Consider the following 24456-nt stretch of genomic DNA (forward strand, 5'->3'; position numbering starts at 1 on the left):
CAAAAATAAAACTTAGATGTGACAGACTTACAATCTTACATATAAATAAAGATCTAGTTATAACTTTTGTGACAGGATATTAGTTGAAAATATCTGCATGAATATTCATTATAGATATACATTTCTTATTAGTAAGACAGCAGGCGAGAAGGCCCTGACCCTGAGTATGCTAATGATGTAACAGTAATTACAAATTCTTATGTCTTGTGAAATAAGTAACCTTTTTCAACCTCTTTATTATTATTGTTGTTATTATTGTTTGTTGCCCAGAGTTATCTTTCCCAAAGTGTCCTACAGAAGAAAAAGCTAACTGGTTAATAGCAGAAAGAAATACCATGGTCTGTCTGGTGCAGGCCAGGAGTAGGAACACTGGACAAACATATAAGAAACTAAAAAGCACGAGGACATAAGGATAAAAAATAAAAATATGACAGACCCAACACTGGAGAACCTGTGTATTACATTTGTAGCAACAAAGGCCTGTTCAGGTGTGTCATTAATCACTTTAAGTTACAGAACTCATATTGTAATTGCACATAGGTCACCACTTTTTAATGATTTTAAGCTATTCTGGCATTAACGTTCTGTTACCTGTTAACGTTATAATGCCAAAAGCAAGTTCAAGATTAACACTACAAGAATGTTAGCTAACTTATGAAGTGAACGCCCTTAATTCTGCAGAATTTTAAACCGTAATAAAAAATAAAGAATACACAGAGTGAAACACATAAACCTTAATATCCTGTAAATAAATATTTAAACCTGAATCATTTCTATAAAACTTCAACTTGACATTGTCTCAGTTCACATTGTAAAATTATGATTAAGACAGATAAATGCTTTTTGTATGTTTATGTATGATTTTGTAGTTTTTTTTTTATTTATTTTTTTGGATGGGTGGGGGGCGGGTGGGCTGGGGTGGAGTGGGGCGGGGTGACGTGGGGGGTGTGGGGGGCGTGTGGGCTGGGGGGGGCGTGTGGGCTGGGGTGGGGTGACGTGACGTGGGGGGGGGGGGGGGGTGACGTGACGGGGGGGCGGGGGGGCTGGGCTGGGGTGACGTGACGTGGGGGGCGGGTGGGCAGGGCTGGGGCGGGGGTCTGTGAAGACTGTCAGTCACCCGGATCATGGTGTATGAACAAAACCAACTGGACTGGTTTTTTGGATAAAACCCATGATCCATGAGGGATGGGGGGGGGGGTTAAGGGTTAGAGGGGGTAGGTGCTGAGGTGTCTAGTCTGGTCTAGCGTCAGCGTGACGGCGGCGGCTCATCATCTTGAGAAATCTGCACCAGAAGCCATGATGTTTCGTCTTTCTGCCGTCTTCCTGTTCATCCTGAGATGGAGATACAACAGCTTCATCATTGCTGGTCTTTGGTTGTTTTCTCCAGAAGCTGTGTTTCTTGCCTCGTTTGTCGTCCTGAGGTGGAGAGACTGCGGCCTCATCCTCTTCAGTGCTGCTGTTTTGCTGGTTTTCACGTGTCGAGCCCCTCTTAGTTTTCTTTGTTTTCTGCTTGTTCTGAAGGGCAAGCTCTTGAAGGCGGATGTTTTCGGCGATCACAAGCTTCAGTTCTTCTTCAGCTTTGCTGGCCTTCTCCTTCAGGGCTTCTTCTTTCTCCAGCCACAGCTTCTCCATCTCTTTAAGTCTCGTCTCTGAGCTCTCCTCTCTCTCAGCCAGCTCCTCCTTGAACTTCTCCTCCAGAGCCTGGCACTTGTTGATGCTCTGGTCTAGTTCAGCTTGTTTGAGGCTGAGCTCAGATGAAATGGTCAAATGGTCACTTCTTACAGTGTCGATCAGGTTGTCTTTCTCAGTGATCTGTTCCTGCAGCTGGTTCACCTTATTCTGACATTCGGTTTCCATTTGCTGCAGGTCAGAGATGCACTGGGTGTCGTATGTTGATCTGAGCTTTGTTAGTTCATTCTCAAAGTCAGTCTTCATCTGGTCACAGGTTTTCATCAATGAATCTGTGACTGTTTCTGTCTCCGTCTTCTGAGCATGAAGAGTTTCTTGAAGAGAGGAGATTTCCTGGTCTTTCTCCAGAATAATTTCCTCTCTTCTCTTGTGCTCCTCAGCCAGCTCCTCGTTGAACTTCTCCTCCAGAGCTTGGCACTCGTTGATGCTCTGGTCCAGTTCAGCATGTTTGAGGCTGAGCTCAGATGAAATGGCTGATAGCTCGTTCTTGACGGTGTCGATCAGGTTGTCTTTCTCGGTGACCTGCTCCTGAAGCTGGTTTACCTTCTTCTGACATACGGTTTCCATTTGCTGCAGGTCAGCGCTGAGCTGGGTGTCGTATCTTGATTTGAGCTTTGTCAGCTCGTTCTCATAGATAGCCTTCTGTTGGTCAATGATGTTCATCCAGAAGATTTTGCTTTTCTCTGTTGCCTCTAGTTCAGCACGGAGTGAGCAGATTTGTTCTTCTCTCATCTTGTTTTGCTCCTCGTCTATCCTTGCGGCATTTAAAGCATTTTCCAACCTGCTGATCTTCTGGTTGGCCATATACACCTTTCTCCCTAGCTTGCTCTGTAAACAGCGATTGTTGATTTCCAGCTGCACATTTGTGCGCTCCTGTTCGGTTGCAAGACTTGACATGGTGTTCATTGCAGAGGTCATCCCCTGAATTTTCTTCTCTGCAAAATGAAGCTCTTCTCTGACTATGGGCACATCAGAGCTTTGATACAAATCTCTAGGTTGTATGTCATGCCATGACCTGGGATGCTGGGGGGCGTGAGTCTGTGGTCTTTGCGAACCCTGATGCGAATCCATATCCGAGCTGGGGGGCACTCCTGCAGGTTGCATTCTATGCTGGTGCTGGCGATGCTGGGCGAGGGCACGCGACTGTGCTCTGCGCGATGCGTGATGTGAGTGCATATCCGAGCTGGGGGGCACTCCTGCAGGTTGCCGGGGGGCGTGAGCCTGCGCTCTACGCGATTCTTGATTTGAGTGCATATCCAAGTTGGGGGGCACTCCTGCGCGTTGAAAGTTATCCTGGTGGGCTCGAGTCTGTGATCTTCTCGATGCTTGATGTGTGTTCATTTCTGATCAGGATTTATCAGTTGTAGGAAACTGTAGTTGACAGTTAGTCCTGGGGGTGGCGCTCGTTGTCAGTGGCTAACGATGCCGGATGTGTGTGAACGGTTGTTCGGAGTATCTGACGGTGTCTGACGGACGTGAGTCGGTTGACGGTAGTCTGTGTGCGTTGATCGTCGCTGATCGTAGCTAATTGTTGAGAAGCTTCTGCTCTGAGCTGACTATACATGGTTTTGAATGTGACGTCATCGTAACACATCAAAGCCAAAAAACATTTTCCTTTGATGTCAAAGAAAAAGCGTTTCCTTTGATGTCGACCCATCGTGACGTCACCCATTGGATTCTGAAATTTTTTTTTATTTTTTTTTTTGCACTTCCGCATTGGCTTCAATTTTCAGACCCGGATGTTGCCGCCTGGCCCTGACCATTGACTGTATATACGAACACGTTAGAAAAAAATTCACCCCCCGTACAGTTGTCATGAATAGTGAAATAAGGCATTGAGACTAAAACCGTTTTTTGTACCAGGCTGTAAACATGTTTAATATTGCTGTAAAGTTGGGCATTTTAACATGGGGGTCAATGGGGATTTGCTCCCTTTTGGAGCCAGCCTCAAGCGGTCACTCGATGAACTGCAGTTTTTTGCACTTCCGCATTGGCTTCAATTTTCAGACCCGGAGGTTGCCGCCTGGCCCTGACACGAGAGCAAATAAAACGACCCCCCCCCCCCCCCCCAAAAAAAAAAATGATGGGAAAATGTGTGTTACAAGATGTATTGCAGCAAAACTAAACAAAAAGCTGCAAAGTGGAAAATGTGAGATAAACAACTATTAAAAAATAAATACATTCACAAACGTACAATCCCCCCACTGAAAAGTGTGAAAGTATCAAATTTGTTAGTCATGCAGAGTAGCTTCTTTTGAGTGTGTCATATAGCCTATATTATTAACAGATAACTATTACTAACGCAGCATATTTTCCAACGTTTGATCTGCAAAGTATGTACATACCTCCACAAGCATCTTCGGCTTCACCAAACTAGCTATTCACACTTGCAGAACTTGTTTTCTGTTTTATCACATGTAAACCTGCTGTGTGCAGCTCTGCCATTGGACAATACTGTCCAAACCCTCGTATTGGTTTTTTTTTTTTTTTTTTTCAGGGAGTTTGACCAGTTTTTACACTGGTCTTTTGAGTTTCTGACTGTTGATTTGGACATAATTTCTACACACTGTGTGCTGTTAAAGTGTTGTTATGAAGCTGAGTCAGTAAAGAGCGTCAACAGCCAGCGAAACGTGGGGCTGTACATATGGATGGTGAACATGATGTGGTAAATATGAATACTTAATTAGATTTAGGAATGACACCATTTTTTTATTTATTTTTTTGGTCACATTTTGATATATTTTAACAAAAATGGTGTTTGGGCCACACACACATGTAGAAATGTTAAATATCTATTATTTTTTCATACTTTATTTTTTTATTCGGTCATTTTTTACCAAAGCAAATAACTATGTGACAGTGTATGTATGGGGATCTAATTTAAATTCACACAGAGAGCACTCCGGATCGAAGTAGGGCGCCTCTCGTCTCCCACTATAACTTCACTACAGATCCTGACTTCCTGTCACTGAAGCTCCGGGCTACTCAGCGAAATGGCTGCGTTCCTGCGAGCTCGTAAATATGTTCGTTGTGTCGTCCGTTTCTCCGACCGTGAACTGTAAACGGTAGTGTCGACGTCGTTTGAAGATACAAAAAAAAAAGCAGAGCTACTGCCCGAGGTGTCATGGTGGGTCGCCGTGTTTTTTTTCTCCCCCCGAGTATTCACGGAGAAGCGTGTTAGCCTGTTAGCTAGCTAACGTAGCTAACGTCACCTGTCGTTATCAGGTTACCTGTAGTTCAGCTCTGCTCGACGCTGCCCTCCTGGAGTTTAACTAGTTATAGTTACAAAAACCCTATAATGTTGCAGCTGCGAACTGAATTTAAAATACATTGAATTAACGATATACAAGCATGAGGTTATAATCTATTTATCGTACATTGAGGGAACGTTAGCATATCCAGCGTTTCGCTTTACGCCCACTTACCAAAACATAAGGTACATTAGCGTAAACAAATGCATTCGCTTATAAGAGCCCTTCAGTAAATTCTCGTTCATGAATTAATGACTCAAGTGTATCATCATTCTGGAGGATGTACTTTGTGGTGTTGGTGAACTGTGTTGGATTAAACCCTAAAGTGTTTCTGTTGTTTCGCCTAGGCTGACTAGAAATGGGTTGGGTCAAAATAATAGGAACACGTGTCACTGCAACACAATGCACTGCAAAGATAGCATATAAACCACAGCCTCTAAAATGAAAGCACAGTTGAATCAACAGCTCTGTCGGTTATTTCGAACAAATGCTGAATAAACCGCAGTCTTCATGAAGCTAAGCGCAGCACTGCTAAACTAGAAAGCGTTTGTGTTTTCACTATTGACATCACCAAACTAAGTGTGAGACAAACTACATGTGCAGTATTAAGATTAAAATGGACTGATCTGAATGTTTCTGATACCATGTGCGAGAGGAAGAGTTAAAAATAAACACTTTGTGGAAATAATATGCACATTAAGTGTGTGCTTGCGGATAGAGTTTGCATGATATGTCTTTGCAAACTTTATCCTATCACAAGAATACATTTTTATTGGTGTAGTTGTTCATAGTTTGTTCTTGTGCCCAATGCAAGAGAGGTTTAAGCACGCGTTAAAGCAGTAGTTTATAAAATAACGATTATAATTCACTCATGGCATAGATTGGGTTATTCTATATTCTAAAAAAAAAAAAAGTCTTATTTTTCTTGGTTTTCAAGTGAACAATCAGTGTAATGGTGACAGCGTTTCCCAGTAATGAACTGGAGTGCATAAACTAAAAATAGAAAATAAAATCATGCTGAACAATACCAATATATAGCAATAACTATGTCTGTTTTTTCAGTCATTCTCATGTTTGATTAGCTAGGTTAGTAATCAGCTTTTAAGTAATACCGAATTAGTCTCTCGTACAGGCTGAAGACAGTGTGGATAACGGAGGTACGATGGAGGATGTAGATGAAAATTCAGATGATCCAAATCTTCAGGTGAGGAAAACTTCCATAGGCTGAAATCATGATTTTATTGTCTTAGTGGTTGACTTAACAAAGCAGGTCTTTGCTCTTCTCTTCTGTCTCCTGCATATTTGTTTCTATTGCTCTGCCAGTGTGATCTGCTATTACTTGCATTACAAATACATACTGAAGCATAATTACGTGCAAATTAATAATCTTTAAACTCATTAACTCTACTTAGTGTTCTCAGTACTGGTAGCTGACTTTGCATTCCTCTGTAAATGTTAATGATTTCAAGATACCTGAAAGTTAAAAATGTTATTAAGAAGTGTTAAGTTGCCAAATGTAAGTGTTTTGTGGTTCTATTTGGGAGAATGTAATAAAGAAAAATGTCTTAACTTAAACTTTATGAGTTCCTAATAAACCCTGCTGTTCTGTTTCTTTCATTTTGTTTAAACTGCAGCTGCAGCTCAATGCGTTCAGAGCTCAGTGGATGTCTGAACTCAAGCCTAACTCTGGAGCAACCGGAGCGAGTGACCGACTGCTGCGAGCTAAAGGTCTGAAGAAGTCACTGGAAAATGCTCGGGAGGAAAAGGTAAGTCGTGAAATAGTTTCTCCTAGCGATGTTCTGTCAGTGACATTTTCAACGGCGCTGTGAAATGACTGATGTTGAGTCACCTTCCCTCAGGCCACAGAGCTGTTTCTGAGAGCTGTTCAGGAAGAGCAGAGTGGAGCTGTCTATGAGGGTATGTATGCAGGTGCAATGTTAATTCACAGCAATGTTGTGGAAAAGTATTCATAGCTGTCAGCCATCTTTAATAAAACGTGAATAATTGAGAAAGTTTAACTGATTAATAGTTGTTGTATTTCAGTGTGGCAAACCAAAGCAGGTGATTACGTTTTATAATCTGATGATTTTACTTACAGCAATCAAATTCTATCGCATGGCTATGCAGCTGGTTCCTGACATCGAGTTTAAGATCAACTACAGCCGTCCGTCTGACTCAGACCGTGTTGGAGGAAACTAGTAAGCTGATTTTTATTTAAGATTTAAAACAAATTTCGTTTCGTTCTTTCTGTGAAATGATCAGAGTTACACAGTCACCTACTGTATAAAATAAACTGTCACTGTAATAAAAACTACTATTGGAGAACCAGATGTTCACCTTTGCACAGCTGAACAGTCACACCCAAGTTATGAGTTGTATCACGGACTCGGATTTATGCTGACCCATTCACATCCACAGCAAACACGAGTTTCTTTCCAGACCAGAGAGAAGCCAACACAACATATTATTATGTCTTAAAAAGAACATGCTGTCTTTTGTTTTCGCAGCATGGAGGATAATGATGCCGATGGGGAGATCGAGGATCTAATTGCCTACTTCGAGCAGCAGCTCACTCTGGAGAGCTCTTTTCCAAAGATCTGCACTCCTGAGTTCGAAATGACTCAGGTGCACATTTCAGGTAAAAAACCTCTCATTTAATTGGATTGAGTCTAAAATCATTATTGATGCACAAGCGCTCCAATATATATTTGATATAATTTGACTGCAGCGTTGCCACGGGAAATCCTGATGTACATATTCCGCTGGGTTGTGTCAAGTGATCTGGACATGCGAGCCCTGGAGCAGCTCTCCTTGGTGTGCCGCGGGTTTTACATTTGTGCAAGGTCAGCCCAACTGTCATAACATATCAGTTGTGTGACCGCATGTTTGTCAACTGCTTGCTTAGGTGCTCAGGATTTTGTCTCTCACAACTGCTTATGTGATTTCAAGATACATAATCAATAAAGTAATTAAAATTAAAGTTTTGGCTTTATACGTTTTTTTCAAATTTCTCACCAGGGATCCTGAGATTTGGCGATCAGCCTGTTTAAAAGTGTGGGGACGGAACTGCACCAAACTTGTACCCTTCAAATCCTGGAGGGAGATGTTTCTGCAGAGGCCGCGTGTCCGTTTTGATGGTAATTAAGTGTTCTGTATCTGACATATTCACAGCCGTAGCACCCCACAAAATTTAAGTATTTTTGAGACATAGCGGTGGTAGTAAACGGCTTTTGTTTTAAAGAAATATTTCAATGTCTTGCATGTCCTGCTTGCAATGTCTTTGCACAGAATCACCCAGATTTTGAGCGAGTATTTTTCCATCCATGACATCATTCTCTCAGTGGTTTCTGTCAGTGTTTTGGGAGTAGTTTTTTAAGACTTAAATATTTTCCCAGTAACAAAATCTCCTGGTATTCTTTGGATCATTACGCTTCTTGTAAATTTAAAGTTTCCATCCAAACTTACTTTGTAAACTTAAGAGTCCAATAAATATACAGTTAAGTACAGCAGTACGAACCTGTTTTGGTCTGGTTGGGGTTTGCCTTTCTCCAGTCTTTCTGTCTGCAGACCCACGCTGGATCCAGGCTGAATTTGGCTCCATCAGAACATTGCATGCTCTTTTGCACTATAAATCCTGCCTGTCTCATTCTTTGAGCATAAAAATAGTTTCTGTTGAATCACTCTCCTCTATGCTCGCTTTGTTGATCCCAGTTTGAATGGTCTGTAAACTGAGTTGTATCTGGAGGATCTGAAGCAATCCTTGCGGCTCATTCTTGACAGTTTTTCTTTATTTCAAATATCCCATTCAAGTCCATTTTGACAAAATATCAAAATGTGGATTATGAAAGATTTCACTGAACTGACAAACACAGTGGCCTTCATTGTGCAAGCAAAGATGAGCTCACTTCATGTGCCTCAGTGTTTATTCTACGCTTTGCAGATTAACCTTCAGGTGTAGTTCTTCACATTTGTATTGTTGTATAAACTCGTGTTCTCAAATGACAACCTGATATATTTAGTTCTACATTTTATGATCGAACCTCTTTAACCTTATTGAAGTTCTCCTATAGTTTGAGTTTAACCCTTTGGGACATAAATACTTACTCATGCAGAGCGCTGTTGCCCTCCTGCAGTTTTAAGGAAGCTGTGGGAAAAATCTGAAAATATGTCAGTTTGTAAAATATTGGCTTCAAATCAGATAATCACCACATGTAGTGTGAAATTACTACTTGCAGTAAAATGACTTGTGAACAGACTTTACTGGTATTATGTGAACTGGTGCAGGTTTTATGACATTCTCCGACAGCATATAATGATGTTTTGGTGTCAGTTTTCTATTATGACTGCACATTTAATGAAGAGGACTGACTGGATATTAAACCATATTATTTCCACAGGTGTCTATATCAGCAAGACATCATACATCCGCCAAGGAGAGGAATCACTGGATGGATTTTACAGGGCTTGGCACCACGTTGAGTACTACAGGTAAATGTTTGACTTTTATTATTTTGTTTTTGTTTTGATTGTGAGTTGTACAGAAACCACAGCTTATTGTTAACATTGTTATCTCAGGTACCTCCGGTTCTTCCCTGATGGCCACGTCATCATGCTGACCACCCCTGAGGACCCATTGTATGTTGTTCCCCGCTTGCGTACGAGAAACACTAGGTACGCCTTCCAGGTTTCTACAAGCTAAGCTGTAACGGATGTTAGAGCATCTGAAGTAATTTCTCACGATGAGCGTCAGCACTTTTCACAATCATTTCATTTCACAGAATGGATTCTGTTCTGCTCGGTCATTTCCGTCTGTCACAGGAGACAGACAATCAAACCAAAGTTTTTGCTGTTGTCTGCAAGAAGAAGGAGGAGGTGAGACTAGTGCATACATTATATGCAGCATCTTTCCAGTTTGTTGTTGTTTGTTTAAAAAAAATAAAAGTCATATAATACATGATGGTGTATTTAATGCTGTCAAAAACAAAGCTTTAGGTTTAGGTTATTACAGCTGTGTACGAAAGTTCAAATATGAATTGTTGTACCACTACTTAACTAGTAATGTAACAGAGTACTCGATTACACTGTGAACTCCAATTTTCTATGCCTGCTAAAGGTAACCAGTCATATCATCCACACAGCTTGTAAACTGTGTCATTTGCTAACAGAAAGCGACCGAGTTTCAAAGGAATCGGTTCTGCAGGCGGAACCCAGCCCCAGAGGCTGAACACAGCTTCCACGTTGGACTCCAACTGTCCTCTGGGGGGCGTCATAGTGCCAGTAAGCTGGTGTGGCTCCACCACTCCTGTCACATCACTTACAAGTAAGATACAGGAGTATGAATAGCCATGGAAAATAAAAGCATTTCCTGTTTTCTTTCAAAACTGACATTGACTCCGTTCGTAGGCTGACTGGGGAAACGGTTGTCACGGCGTTTGACCTGGACAGGATGTACTCACCCTTCTTATTTGCACGTGTGAAGAGTTACACTGCTTTCTCCGAGCAGCCTCTTTAAGCAGCTTGAGGACCTGCACATTATCCCACGAACACCATAGCAGAAATTTCTTCACCATCTCAACTAAATGCATACTCCTCAGCCTGCTTTATTTCTGCTGCAGCTGGATTACGGTGTTGCTATTTGAACCCTCATGTTTCAGGTTTACGTAATGCTGAAGAATAATAGAGTACTACTTATTTTCTGATTTCAGAAATTACAATGTTTTGCTGAGAGCTAAACTAATTAGCCACCTTCCCACCTGTTCCAAGCAATGAATGTTCATACTGTTTTTGTTTCATGGTGCACTTTCTTCCTCAAATAAACAGTGATGAACAAAATATTAGCCTCTGTGTAGTAATGTGTACCCATGCAGGTTTCTCACACGGCTATAGGACAAATAATAGCTCCCGGTAATATTCATTGAGATCGTTTTACACAACCTGAGTGAAAAGATACTGCAAATGTGATTTCAGACTTCCTCATCGTTTGTCTTACTGAGGACGCACGGGTATAATCCACGTATTACATTTTCTGGGAACTGAGCACAGACAGATCAAACAGGATTTGCAAAAGGGGGAAAAAAAATGATAAATGTGAAAGTTGTGTTGGATTAGGCTGAAATAATTTGTGGCTTGTCACTACGGCAGTAAAAATAGGTTATACCGACAGGAATAGAGAGAGTGGAGAAAATATCTGTTGCCAGGACTACACCTCCACAATAAAACTACAATGGTGCAGCCATGGCAGCAAATTTATGATACACTTACCATCAACTCATGTTGGCATGGTAGCTGTTCGTTTGGCTTTCACATTCAGGTTTTCGTTACCTCCAGAGGTCATTGTACTCTTCCTTTTTAACATCATCAGCTCTTGGATATCCCCATATTTATTTAGCCTCTGATCCTGTTCCTCTTCCCGGGGTCATCTCTGATCCTGTTCATAATGTGCCATTATAAACTACTCGTTTACCATTCAGTTATGCAGTTAATTCTACGTGGTTTCCTTCAACAGGTTTATACTCAAAGAAGAAATAGGCAACAGTGGAGTGCAATTTATGTAAAGTGAGTGTTTTAAGGCGTGGCAGCAGCAGCGTCATTGTAAATGATAGTGTTACGAACCTCTGCACCCCCAAGTCTTGCAGTGGCAGTGCAAGGTTCATGGCTGGTCCATGGGCATGTTTGCATTTTTAATCTTATTTTATTGACAGAAGCTGTTTGTTTTTTTGTAACTCTCACGTCTAGTTTCCTCTTTATGTTGCAACCCATGAGTTAGGTTGTAATAATACTTGTTGGATGGATATCAGCAGATGCTCAATATTGGTATCAGCACTGGACATGGCAAAGAGGAACTGACCCATCCCTAGAACAGAGTTTCTTGTGTCCCGTGAATTACTTCGACCAAACGAATGGCTTTAAGCTTTCCCAGGGCATTCTGCCACCTGTTGCCATGCAAGGGACAGATTAGATGTCTTGCAGATTATTTAAAATAAAAAAAAGGGCTACATCACTGGTGTTTACAGTGACCTCGAGACTGCACCCCGCCCTGTCTAACACCCGCTGAAAATCAGTAAGGCATTGTTTGGATAGTGGCTGGCCAGCAGATATGCCACCAAAGCTCGCACACAGTTGCACTGTCTTCCAAACACGAGGCCAGTGTGACGAATAGCACTGCAGTGCATCAAGTCTGCAGTGCTCCTGAGGAGGAGGTCCGAGATGCCACTCAAAGTGGAGTGGAGTGGTGGTGTGTACCATCTCAACACAAATGACTACATTATTTGACTGGACTGAAAAAAAAACACTGAACACATCAGTCAAAGCAGCTGTCGAGAGGAGTAGCTGTTTGGGAAAACATCTTTAAGATATCTGCTTCCTGTTTTTTTTCCTGGCCCTTGCTATGCCACACTAAATCAAAACTGATCCACATCAGGGCCATTTAATTTGGTCATGATCAGACTGTTATGACTAAGAATCCCAGAAAAGGCCTCTAAGGCCTCGACCTTATAAGATCACAAAGAGCTGACGTCAGGACTGAGAAAACTGTGCAGTATTTGACCCTTTCACTGTGGCCTTATGTCAGACATGTTTGCTCACCACACAATAGCTTACTTCATCCTCAGTCCACAGAGACAGGGAGCATTTACAGACCAAGGATCAACTAAAACAAATAGACAGAAATCGTGTTCATATTTATGTGTCATTTTATTCGAGATAGTTTAATTATTTAAATGTCAGTACAAAATCTCCATAAATCTAAGATGAATGATTTTGTTCCACCATCTGTGGATGACCACACCGTCTGACTACTAACTTTGGTATTCAATATTACAGACTTGGTAGAATCATACACCCATGTTGTTAAATTTGCTCGTTCATCTTATTCCTTCAAGATAACCATCGTTTTGGTTACTACAATTAATATGGAGACAAAAGAGGATACGACAAACTTTCTTTATAGTTAATAATTTTATTCTTAGTTGTCTTAGTAATAAACATTCTTTAAGTTCCCTACAGTTTATTCATGGGTGTGTACTTACTTACTCAAATTCTTAGCACAGTTATTATTACATCTTGTTAGGATTTATTAACTCTTTGGAAAGAGCCAGGGTGGACATTATGCCTAGTTATAATGTACCATGCATGTAGAGACGTGTGCCGTTGATCCTTTCAGGGAACCGTTGGCAAGAAAACAAATTTCCATCCAAACTAGTGAACTACTCATTTACTATAAAGTTAATTTTATACAGTTTCCCCCCCAGTGACTCTTCAGTGATACTTCAGTACTTTCAGTTTAGCATGTTAGCATGCTAACAGTTTGCACTAAATCAGACGACAAAGACTCCAGCTTGAATGTCTAATAAATGTTTTCAATAAATACAAAATTGACAGAATTCAAAATAGACTAATCTCTGTTGCTCTACTGCCATTTTTTCTTTTTTTTCTTGAAAGAAGGAAAACAAATTTGCAAGTACAATCTGTGCGTTTTTAATGAGTTACAGTGAGTAAAGCATGAGTTACTACACGTTAACCCAGGTTTACCTCAGATTTCAGAAAATATATCTATTCATTTCAACAATTTAGAAAAATGTATAACTCATTACATACCTGTATGTTTCCTTGGCCCTTATCAGTAGGACATTTTAATGCAAATATTGCTCTTAAACATAAACTAGTTACCTTTAGCGCTATTAGCATTCTGCTGGCAATGAAAACATAAACTACTGAGCAGATATGGTTCATGCATGTTAAATGGGTAATTTTCGACCAAATTCTTAGCGTACATAAATGGCAGCGTTGTCTGTGTTGCTCGCACTTTAACAATAAAATCTGATGCAGTGAAAGTAAATGAGCATTTAGCTTCACTGCATTTGAGCAACATGCTGCAGTAAACTCAACTCAGGAGTGAAGCTCCACAGGTGGTGGTGTCAGATTCACAGGGTGGTTTAAGTAAAAAGAAAATAATATTACACAGAGCAAATAAATACATGAAATCACCACTATGTAATCCTGCCATTAAAAAAATAAATAAAAATCCAATTTTTGAAAAGCAAAATCTCTGCAGTATGTATGCTAAATATGAAGCTACAACAACTAGCTTAGCTCAGCTTAGCATGAAGACTAGTTAAAGCTGGAAAAAGCTAGCCTCTATTCAAACGCATCAAACGGTTGTTAGCAGATTAAGTTACAGATTTGAACAAAGCCGTACTATACATTTCCCCAGTTCCAGTCTTTATGCTAAGCTAACTACTGCTAGCCGTAGCTTCACATCCTACAAACACGAGAGTTGAACTGATCTTCTCGTTCCAACTCACCACCAGCGTAAACAAGCCTCATGTCTCAGCTGTTCCTTCCATCTGAGATCAAGTATCGCTGTTGTGTTCATGTGTAATCACATTTAAATTCAGCAAAAGAAAAGTAGAGATTCAGGCACAGGGTTTGAACAGGACATCTGACACTTAGGCTACTAGGATTAAATGGACCAAAATTAATAGCTAGTGAAATGACAAAAAGAAAAATGCTACATCAGAAACCAAATTAATTGGTCCAGAAGGCACCCTATTTATATAAAGACTAACAAAGGGTAATATTTAAGCTTTTGATTGTTTCCCATGATCCTCCTCAGTGATGAGGCTTACCCTGTTGTCATAGAAACTGAGATGCTTCCATTACAGACGTCTAATGATGAAAACCTTAAGAGGATCAAGTTTCAGAGCATCTACTCAATGGGCCTTGCGGTAAGATTGCCTATTCAGTTGCCTTGTCAATAGTGAGCTTGCATTCTAAACTATATAGTAAAGTTTATCTGGATATAATGTATTTGAGTATTTGTACGCTATGATTATAGTCACTGATAAATTTAAATAGTTACCAATAAGGAGCTGCAGACTTAACAGGCATCACATTAAATTAAACACATTTAAGGTCTTTAATACTACGGAGTTAACACAGTGTGAAAGGAGAAACTGATTTTTGTAACATTGCTGTTAAGGAGCATTGAGTTTTATATTGTGCTGATCAAAAGACAACAACAGTCCTTTCACATTGCATCCTAAACTGCTTTAAATATGAATCATAGGAAATGCAATACACTATGCTTTGGTTTGGCTTTGTTTAAATGGCTAAATATTCCAGACTGGAGAACCTGCTCAGCAAATATATCAGCAAAATGCTCTTTTCTGCTGTAATAACCAGTCAATAGAAATGCATTGCAGAGAGCAAAATTTTGGATTATGCAACCGCACAGGCAGGAGTGTGATAAAGCAAGATACAAGATGCTCTCTGTAGTTACACATTAAGGTCTGTCGTTCTTTAATTCTCCTTTAGCTTGACCTTATCAAGTGTAATAAAGCCCTCGGCTGCCAGCTCACCCACTGGAGCTTTCATCTTTGGACCTTCTGAGTGTAAAGCATCATCCGATGATTGTTTTTTTTTTTTTTTTTTTTGCTCACTGGTAAGCAAGACGGACATTATGTCTTTGGAGTCAGTTATCTCTAGAGGGTGGGGAAGGCAATATTATACAGTCAACCATACTACAATACTGTTCTTCTTTAATTAGATAATAATTCAGTACCATGACTAGCATTGTGTGCAAAAACATGGAAAGTCTCTGGATGTATGTGGCTATGGCTTATTTCAAGAGAAGTGAGCACTAGACTACTGTAGATAAGAAGATAAATATACCTCCTAGCAGCATTAGCTAACACGCTACATTGAGAATTAGGTTTCTCAAATGTCAATCCACCCTCAGTTTCTTGTGCTCCGTGGATGGCGTCCCATTTGCATGTCCATTTGTTGATAGGGAGGAGCCGTTCTGGTGCTCCTTCTTTGAAGAGCTGCTGCGCTTTTCGTAAGTCTTGAGCGAGACAAAAAGAGGCAGAGAGAATTTGTTACTACACACGCTGTGTTTATGAATGAAAACATGCATTTATAATGTGACACAGCATGCTCGAGGTCACTGAGAATCGTAAACTGTCCCAGTCGTTTTACAGGTGGAATAAATTGGTCCCTAAAAACACATATTCAAGGGCTCATATTTGTAAAGACATCTTCATAAAGTTGCATTTGTAGATTAACACATTATTGATGGTTCAGAGAGTACAAGTATTTAAAGCAGCAGGACAGTGTGTGGCACTGTTCATGCATATTATAATGAGTGAACGTGTCACCCACGGCAACAGTGTGGCCGATGTGTTTTTAATGATTGTACAACGAAGGTGACCTCTGGCACAGAGGATAGAAGATACATGAGGCGTGAGAGAGAGAGAGCTAGAGAGAGACAATGCTTGTAATTAAGATGGCCGTTTGGGAAACTAATCAACGGGTCAAAGTAGAACAATGACTTACCTGAATGTAGAAGTTTGAGAAAAGGATGGTGAGTGTGAACATGTAACTTATTTGGAAAAACAGCCACCCGTATGGGAAGCCACACGGCCATATGACTGCAAACATGGTCTGGGATATGGTTAAAAAGAACTGGATCTGTGGAGGAAACATGACACACACATGCACATTAGAGTGAGAGAGGGTGATAAAGAGCCTATTGGAGACTAACATATCTTAAATGGACTAAACAGACAAGCATTTCCACTGCACTGCAGCTAATGAGGATGCTGGAGAAGTCTAATTAGAAACATCAGGTACACAATCACATCCAAACCAAACGGACAAAGACTGAAAATTATACACTAATATATATATTTTTATTTTTATTTTTTTTGGATGAACACTTGTGATGTAGTATTTTTCCTTCACTGTTGTTGTTGCTGAATTTTTACTCCACTACAGGAAGCAAAACTCAAAGGACCCACCAGCTGTAACTGCGTGATGTACTTCTTCCACCATAGATACGGTCGGATGGCTGGAATGGCTGAGAGGCCGTAGTAAGAATACATCACGACGTGGACGAAGCTGTTTAGCGAGGCACCGAAGTACGCTAAGAAAGGCACAGAGGAGAGAGAGAGAGAGACGTGTTTATTCATCTAACAGATGGAGAATGGCAAGTGATCTGCTTTAAGCAATGCAATGAGTACACATTAGTTTTTTCATTAGTGTGTCCAAATTCATGTGAAATCAATAGAAGCCATTCACAGTAAAATATAATACAGTAAACACCTGATGAATAATGAAACACATTTGTATTTGAGTCAGTGGTAAAAGGGATTTTAATGAGTCCAATAAGACTCTACATATAATGAAACTGCCAATTTAAGATATGTCACTTTGTGTGCTTCAGGTGCGCTTAACGTTAGAGCACTCGAATCATTGCAGCAACCGCTTATACCGTTTGGCCTCGCAGCGAACTAAATAATTCGAGTCACTGGGAGGTGAGGCTGCGTGAAACACTCACAGTGGCCACAGGGTATCCAGTTCATGACAAACCACCAGATGTTCAGCATGCTGGCGTGGTGGTAGATGTGAAGAAATGTGATCTGGTGATTATTCTTTCGCAGGATGAAGAAGAAGGTGTCCATGAACTCGATTAGCTTGGAGAAGTAGTACCACCACAGGACCTTCATGACCTGGGAGGAGACAAAGCAAAAGAAAGACGGTCAGAGATGTAAATAAAACAGAAATGTTCCTCCACAAATCACGGACTCTTTATCATGAAAGGTGATAACCAGACATCTGTAGCCAAGGTCCTTGAAAACCCTGGAGGACTCATGAAATAGTTTAACCGTCTGTATCAGTGACACTTTGATAAAACTTTTCATCTAATCACTGCAGAACTGCAAAGCCACGCACATTTTCACAGTGAGCCTCGTTTTCTCCTCCACTGCAGAGCTCAGCGGGGACACCGAGGAGAGACATTGTGATGACATGAATCTGGATTAAATTGACTTCCTGTCTCTGTAGCTTATCTTCTGGGATTTACAGGTACGTGGCCAAAGAAATTAAACCAGGAGGCCGTATTTTTTCCCCTCAGTGTTTATATATACTGCACATATTCTGTCTGCTTTACAGAAAATTATGTTCAAAGCATTCTTTGCGGTGAAGTGACATCAAAGATGCAATCACAGGAAAATAAATACCCGGCGATAAACAATAAAAAGTGTACAGGCAGGATAAGTCTGGCTCACTGACCTTTTTATCCACTTCCTCTGCGCTGTGAGTGTCCTGGCAGTAGAAGTTGTAGCCACCATGCCACACAGCGGTAACAAGCTGTAGAGAAAGCCGTTAAAGTGAATGATGAACAGTATCAAATCCCTGTACACAAAGGGTTTGCAGCCACAAATACAATGTAACAGTTAAACTGATCTGTTTTCTTATGTGGCTTTCTTAACTGAAGAGTGGAAAAGTTCACAAACATTAGTGGCGACAGCGGATTTGGTACCACACTTTAGGCAGTCTAAATAAAATGTCATGTTTAAAGGTCTTCACATCAACTTTTGTGATCAGAGACCGTGTTGGAAGCCGTTTCATCTCATGATTTTCTACTACTACTGCTTTTCTACAAGGAATATTACACTCTAAGCACCTCGACATACACTATATTACCAAAAGTATTCGCTCACCTGCCTTTACTCATTCTATGAACTGAAGTGCCATCCCATTCCTAACTCATAGAATTCAATATGATGTCGGTCCACCTTTTGCAGCTATTACAGCTTCAACTCTTCTGGGAAGACTGTCCACAAGGTTGAGGAGAGTGTTTATAGGAATTTTTGACCATTCTTCCAAAAGCGCATTGGTGAGGTCACACACTGATGTTGGTCGAGAAGGCCTGGCTCTCAGTCTCCGCTCTAATTCATCCCAAAGGTGTTATATCGGGTTCAGGTCAGGACTCTGTGCAGGCCAGTCAAGTTCATCCACACCAGACTCTGTCATCCACGTCTTTATGGACCTTGCTTTGTGCACTGGTGCACAGTCATGTTGGAAGAGGAAGGGGCCCGCTCCAAACTGTTCCCACAAGGTTGGGAGCATGGAATTGTCCAAAATGTTTTGGTATCCTGAAGCATTCAATGTTCCTTTCACTGGAACTAAGGGGCCAAGCCCAGCTCCTGAAAAACAACCCCATACCATAATTCCTCCTCCACCAAATTTCACAGTTGGCACAATGCAATCTGAAATGTACCGTTCTCCTGGCAACCTCCAAACCCAGACTCGTCCATCAGATTGCCAGATGGAAAAGCGTGATTCATCACTCCAGAGAACGCGTCTCCACTGCTCTAGAGGCCAGTGGCGGCGTGCTTTACACCATTGCATCCGACGCCTTGCATTGCACTTGGTGATGTGTGGCTTGGCTGCAGCTGCTCGGCCATGGAAACCCATTCCATGAAGCTCTCTGCGTACTGTACTTGGGCTAATCTGAAGGTCACATGAAGTTTGTAGCTCTGTAGCAATTGACTGTGCAGAAAGTCGGCGACCTCTTTGCACTATGCGCTTCAGCATCCGCTGACCCCTCTCCGTCACTTTACGTGGCCTACCACTTCGTGGCTGAGTTGCTGTTTTTCCCAAACGCTTCCATTTTGTTATAATAGAGCTGACAGTTGACTGTGGAATATTTAGGAGCGAGGAAATTTCACGACTGGATTTGTTGCACAAGTGGCATCCTATGACAGTTCCACGCTGGAATTCACTGAGCTCCTGAGAGCGGCCCATTCTTTCACAAATGTCTTGTTTCACAGTCTGCATGCCTGAGTGCTTGAATTTATACACCTGGGGCCAGGCCAAGTGATTAGAACACCTGATTCTGATCATTTGAATGGGTGAGCGAATACTTTTGGTAATATAGTGTATTTGTGATTATACTGTATGTTCACTACACTTGAGCATATTAAATATGGCTCATGCATTACCATGAGATACATTTTTAGTCTGGAGTAATTTCATCAGTTTCTATGCACCCACATACACTCTCTTGTCAATTCATCAGGTACACTAGTGAAAACTAATGCTTTCACAGAGGATTTATAAGAAACGGACAATATAAAGACACACAAATAGGATTAAATTGAATAGTTTAATAGTCCGTAATCTAATTTAGGGTAGTAAACTAAATCTATTTTAGAGTTTGCTCCATATACACTCGCTTGCCAGTTCATTAGGAACACTACTGAAAACAGATTCTTTCCAATATAACAGTCCTGCACTAAAGCCCCCTTCACGGCTGTTATACCGTTCAGTTTATGTTCAAAGTGTAAAAAAGGTGGTGATTCAGCTGTATGACCATTTTGGAGGATGCAATTAAACAGGACTGAATAAAACAAAAGGTGTCAGTACAACACAATAATAATTCAATAGTGCTACAAAACAAGGTTGAATCATGAGCTCTCGCAGTTATTTTAGTCAAATGCTGAATACCATGACCTTCATGAAGCTAAGAGTTACTACAGGACTGTTATGTCGGAATGAATCTGTTTTCAGTAGTGTTCCTAATGAACTGGCAAGCGAGTGTATATGGAGCAAACTCTAAAATAGATTTAGTTTACTACCCTAAATTAGATTACGGACTATTAAACTATTCAATTTAATCCTATTTGTACTATATGTGTGTCTTTATATTGTCTGTTTCTTATAAATCCTCTGTGAATGCCTCTTTGAAGAATAAATATTCAAATGCGTGTACTGTAGATGGCTTAACGCTGATTCACCCGAATCAATACAGATCCTCTGTCTTTGTGTGCTACTGTAAAAGGCTTCACTAACTAACACTGGAGCCAACAGACTGACATTACTTATAGCAATCGAGTGAAAATAGATTTTTTTTTAACATCAAATATGTTTTAATGTGTGCACAGACACTGGCCCTTTGCTGAGTTGACATTTCTTCTCATTTAATTTTTTTTTCCATGAAGCTCACACTGCAGTCAGCACATAGACAAACAAAATTAATCACAATTACAATGTGATTAAAACGCTGTGCCCTGGACGCTTGACAAAGAACAAAACAGCCCTGTACTTTCATTCCCATCAGGTGGCATTGATTTTGGACTGCCAAAAGTTCACCCCGCGGCTCGGGCATCGTCAGAGTACAGGGTTTAATGAATCAAACGACCGACACTCCACTGGAGCCTTACGCAATGCAGAGAGAAAGACAAGCGAGAGACTGCCTGCTGGATGTGGAGGAGAGCACGGATACTTTAGAATTACACATGCACATAAACACTAGTGGTTTTGACATCCTGCTATTCACTGTACACAAAACAGATACTACTTGGCACTATTGCTACAGCCGAACCAGCAACTTCAGCTCAGACTCTGCCAAAGAAGAATGCCTCTCCATGTTTGTTTACGTCGTAGCATCTATCAGTTTCACTCAGTTAGTCAGCTGTTTATAAAAAAGCAGTTTCCCTGCAGACAGCAGTGGGCTGTGCTTATGTCATATGAGGGATTTGATGGCTGAAACAATGAGCCTGTCAGCATCCAGCTGCGCTCCCTCTCACTCACTGATAGCACTGTCTCTCTGGGCAGCTCTCGGCAGCGGCCACAGGCCATGTCTGATCAAGTGTTGAGGAAACAGTTCAACATTTTGCTACAGAGTTACATGAGGAGACTGAAACTACGCTCCGAGCTGTCTGCTAGGATTCTGTTGGACTGGGTAAGCATATAAAGCCGTAGGGAAACTTCTAATTTTTGTATTTTAATGTTGTATGTCTATTTGTATGTTGTTTGGTATTAGTATTGTATTAGTTGAATAAGTAAATGTAATGACACATTTTAGTTTTTGAGCTTTAAATGTGCCAATTTAGACTTTGGTAGCTTTGCACAGGGTTTCCTGCATTTCTAGGCTTTGTGTTAGTATTCTGGCCTCACTAGAGATCCGATTAGGCGCGGTTTAAACCTCTGCATCAATTTCACGCCGTAGCTACGGTGATAGCCAAGACCCCGCACAGACTCCAACGCCGTAGCCTGACGTGCACCTCTCCAGAAATGTAACTACGCGTCACGGCAGTGCAGAGCTGTGATCGGTCTGCTTGGTAGTAGCGTACTTCCGCTTTACTCCGGTTCATTTCCGGCTGCTTCTCCAGCTCCGAAAGTGATTATTTTGGACCGATAAAGATGGAACACATTGAGGAAAGGTTAAGTGAGGACGGTCGGAGATACAAACATGATTCGTCTTGGGCGAAATTTCGGTTAAAGTTTCAGTCGCCATAGCTGAAAGTTAAGCAGGAAGCAGAAAGTGAAGCAGGAAGTACAAACAAATTAAACCGACTGGCAAAAAAGACACAGCGGCAACTAGCGTTTGGGTGTCGTTTTAACCGAGCCAGAGTGACGAGACTGGCGAGTGAACAACTATAAATGGCTCACACCAGAGTCGGCTACGTGCGTAGGTTACGCCGTCTATGTCCCACAGAGGCATAAACTGCTCTTCAGGATTACTAGCTCGACAGATAGCTAAACAGGCCCTTTAATAAACATCCTGAAGAAGTATTGACAGTTAAGATTGTTTAAGGTCAGAAGCACTGTGAAAAAACTTCCGAGTGCCTTAAAGTTCGGCGAAAGAAAGAAGGAACATATGGACAAATAACATCAGCACACACCTGGCTGTGTTAGGCTAAGCTAACAGATTCTTGGTTTTAGCCATTTATATTTAAAGAGTACATTTTGACTTAATGCTGTGATATTAATAGTTAATAGTAATGTAATAGTTTGTTCTACACAAAAACTGAAGAACAGATTGTCATATGTTTGGATTGGTCAGATACGGCAGCTTTAGATCCAGTTCCCAGCTAGAAAGCCAACCGCCAGGAAACAGCGTGGTACATAAGACCCTGTAAAACCACAGTTTTTCGTTTTGCATATATTAACCACATGTGTTAATAAATAAGCTCTGAGTGTGCCGTTATGGGTATTCTGTTGCCTTTGGGCACAGCCAGGCTCCAGTCTTTATGCTAAGCTAGTGGTAACAGCTGTCATCCGGCCGTGTAAATAAACATATGTTGATTTAAATATACATTCACACGTTAGAGTTTCACTAAGTATACAGCTTTGATTCAGGTCAATTTCCTCTCGTTCCTCTTGTAGTTTGCCTGCAGGGTGACTTTGCAGCGAGTGCTTTGGCCCACTTCAACACACCTCTCAGTGCTGAGCAGTCTGTTTACCTCATAGACCATGTAGAAGGACAAGAGCGTGAGGCCCAGATTGTAGAGCACCAGGATGCCTCTGCAGGAGTATGGCTGCCTGTTTTTCATGTACTTGGGCCCCATCCACACGATCAGAAGGTACATGACTGTGAGTGCAAGGGTCGGAGGGTAGTTGTCGAGCAGCAGCCATCCGCGCACCCGCTCATCTGAAATATGGAGATAAAGAGATGAAGAGGATGGCTGATAACGACCGTGGCCTGAATGTTAATAGCAAATGAACTGGAGAAGGGAGAAGCAGCAGTAGCCGTGCACACTGAAGATTTTTGTTCAATGACTCCTATAGCGTGTAATGGGGGACTTAGGTCAAAGGTTTTAAATAATGTTTACCTTCACTTTCCTGTTAGCTGTTGTAACCTGCTGAGACTTTTTAAGACTTTGCTGGTGCAACAAGAGCAATAAATTTCTCTTACCTCTGGGTCCCATCCATGACTCAAAGACAGTGTTCAGTTTATGATTGAAGGCCTCCATTTCTCACCTAAAAACAAAATCCAGAAGGAACTCACGTCCATTACAGTCATTTAAAAATGATTGCAGATTAATTAAAGCTAATCAAACTAAATAGAGTGGACAAGCTGAACACCACACCCGCACACATAAATTTGAAACCACAACAGCTAAACAAGTCTACTTCCACATCCAGCTGTCAGCACTGGTATTCACTGGTGATCTGAGAAATGTTTAGTCCAGTATTTCACTCTCTCCGTAGCCGTGTCTCGGTCTCTTCCTCTTATCCCCAAGGATAGCATGTGGTTCTTTAGCTGCTCTAACTTTGTTTGTCTGTGGTTTAGAGCAGGACAGCTGGATGAGAGTGACTTCAGTTTCAGGGTGGAAAACAAAACTAGTGAGATTAAAGATGAGATCCCATAATAAACCAGATGATAATTGATGGTACAAATAAAAATATTAAGAAGTGGCTCGTAAGCATGATAAATGTAATCAATCCACCTGAAAGAAGGCTCAATTACTGATCATAACAACAGCATTTTGGAAGTTAGAATTAACTTGTAGTAGAGTTTTAGTACCAAAAGAGAAAAAAAAAAAGAAAGATATATAGACCGATCAACCACAACATTAAAACCACTGACAGGAGAAGTAAATAACACTGACCATCTTGTGACAACACAATGTTCTGCTGGGAAACTTTTGGACCTGGCATTCGTGTGGATGTAACCTAGACATGTACACCCACCCACTAGACATGTACCACCCACCAGACCAGACCCATAGTTATAACACTCCTTGATGGCAGCAGGTAACCCCAGGAGGATGCAGCCTGACACAAGCACACACACAAAAACGGTTTCAAAAAACAGGAAAAACAGCTGGCCTACAAATTCACTAGATCCCACAAGGATTTACTAGATTTGAGGGATGCTGGAACAAGCCTTTTCCACAGAGACCCGTCCCTCCAACCCATAGGACCCAAAGGCCTGCACTAACAA

The 24456-nt window shown here is 41.2% G+C and overlaps 2 protein-coding genes across 4 annotated transcripts; one reads left to right on the forward strand and one right to left on the reverse strand.

The window, feature by feature from the left end:
* The first annotated feature begins 4318 nt into the window (after window positions 1-4318).
* Window positions 4319-10976, forward strand: fbxo9 (F-box protein 9). 3 transcript variants are annotated; one of them, XM_084561903.1, is made up of 13 exons: window positions 4319-4354; window positions 6061-6144; window positions 6575-6706; window positions 6800-6857; window positions 7039-7138; window positions 7448-7578; window positions 7669-7783; window positions 7959-8077; window positions 9338-9428; window positions 9516-9611; window positions 9719-9812; window positions 10106-10260; window positions 10344-10976. In XM_084561903.1, exons 1-13 carry the CDS (start codon window positions 4334-4336, stop codon window positions 10450-10452), a joined length of 1305 nt encoding a protein of 434 aa, XP_084418029.1. In that variant the 5' UTR covers window positions 4319-4333; the 3' UTR covers window positions 10453-10976. The 3 variants fall into 3 exon arrangements, with proteins under 3 accessions (XP_084418029.1, XP_084418030.1, XP_084418031.1); XM_084561904.1 differs by lacking the exon at window positions 4319-4354 and adding an exon at window positions 4591-4816 and having other exon boundaries at window positions 10344-10974; XM_084561905.1 differs by lacking the exon at window positions 4319-4354 and adding an exon at window positions 4592-4816 and having other exon boundaries at window positions 6073-6144; window positions 10344-10974.
* A 2429-nt stretch (window positions 10977-13405) lies between these two features.
* elovl5 (ELOVL fatty acid elongase 5) lies at window positions 13406-23483 on the reverse strand. Its single transcript, XM_084561977.1, has 7 exons — window positions 23425-23483; window positions 22973-23160; window positions 18012-18089; window positions 17278-17449; window positions 16739-16863; window positions 16275-16409; window positions 13406-15783 (listed from the first exon to the last, which is right to left on the reverse strand). Exons 1-7 carry the CDS (start codon window positions 23480-23482, stop codon window positions 15664-15666), a joined length of 876 nt encoding a protein of 291 aa, XP_084418103.1. The 5' UTR covers window position 23483; the 3' UTR covers window positions 13406-15663.
* Window positions 23484-24456: the final 973 nt, after the last annotated feature.

Source organism: Chelon labrosus, assembly GCF_963514085.1.
Source record: "Chelon labrosus genome assembly, chromosome: 15".
NCBI lineage: Eukaryota > Metazoa > Chordata > Actinopteri > Mugiliformes > Mugilidae > Chelon > Chelon labrosus.

Coding starts and splice junctions, on each gene's coding strand:
- elovl5 (XM_084561977.1), bottom strand. CDS start 23,482: ATGGAGGCCTTCAATCATAAACTGAACACTGTCTTTGAGTCATGGATG. Junction 23,161..23,424: donor GTCATGGATGGGACCCAGAG/GTAAGAGAAATT, acceptor TCCATATTTCAG/ATGAGCGGGTGCGCGGATGG. Junction 16,864..17,277: donor CTGGATACCCTGTGGCCACT/GTGAGTGTTTCA, acceptor TGCCTTTCTTAG/CGTACTTCGGTGCCTCGCTA.
- fbxo9 (XM_084561903.1), top strand. CDS start 4,334: ATGGATGGTGAACATGATGTG. Junction 7,784..7,958: donor GGGTTTTACATTTGTGCAAG/GTCAGCCCAACT, acceptor ATTTCTCACCAG/GGATCCTGAGATTTGGCGAT. Junction 8,078..9,337: donor GCCGCGTGTCCGTTTTGATG/GTAATTAAGTGT, acceptor TTATTTCCACAG/GTGTCTATATCAGCAAGACA.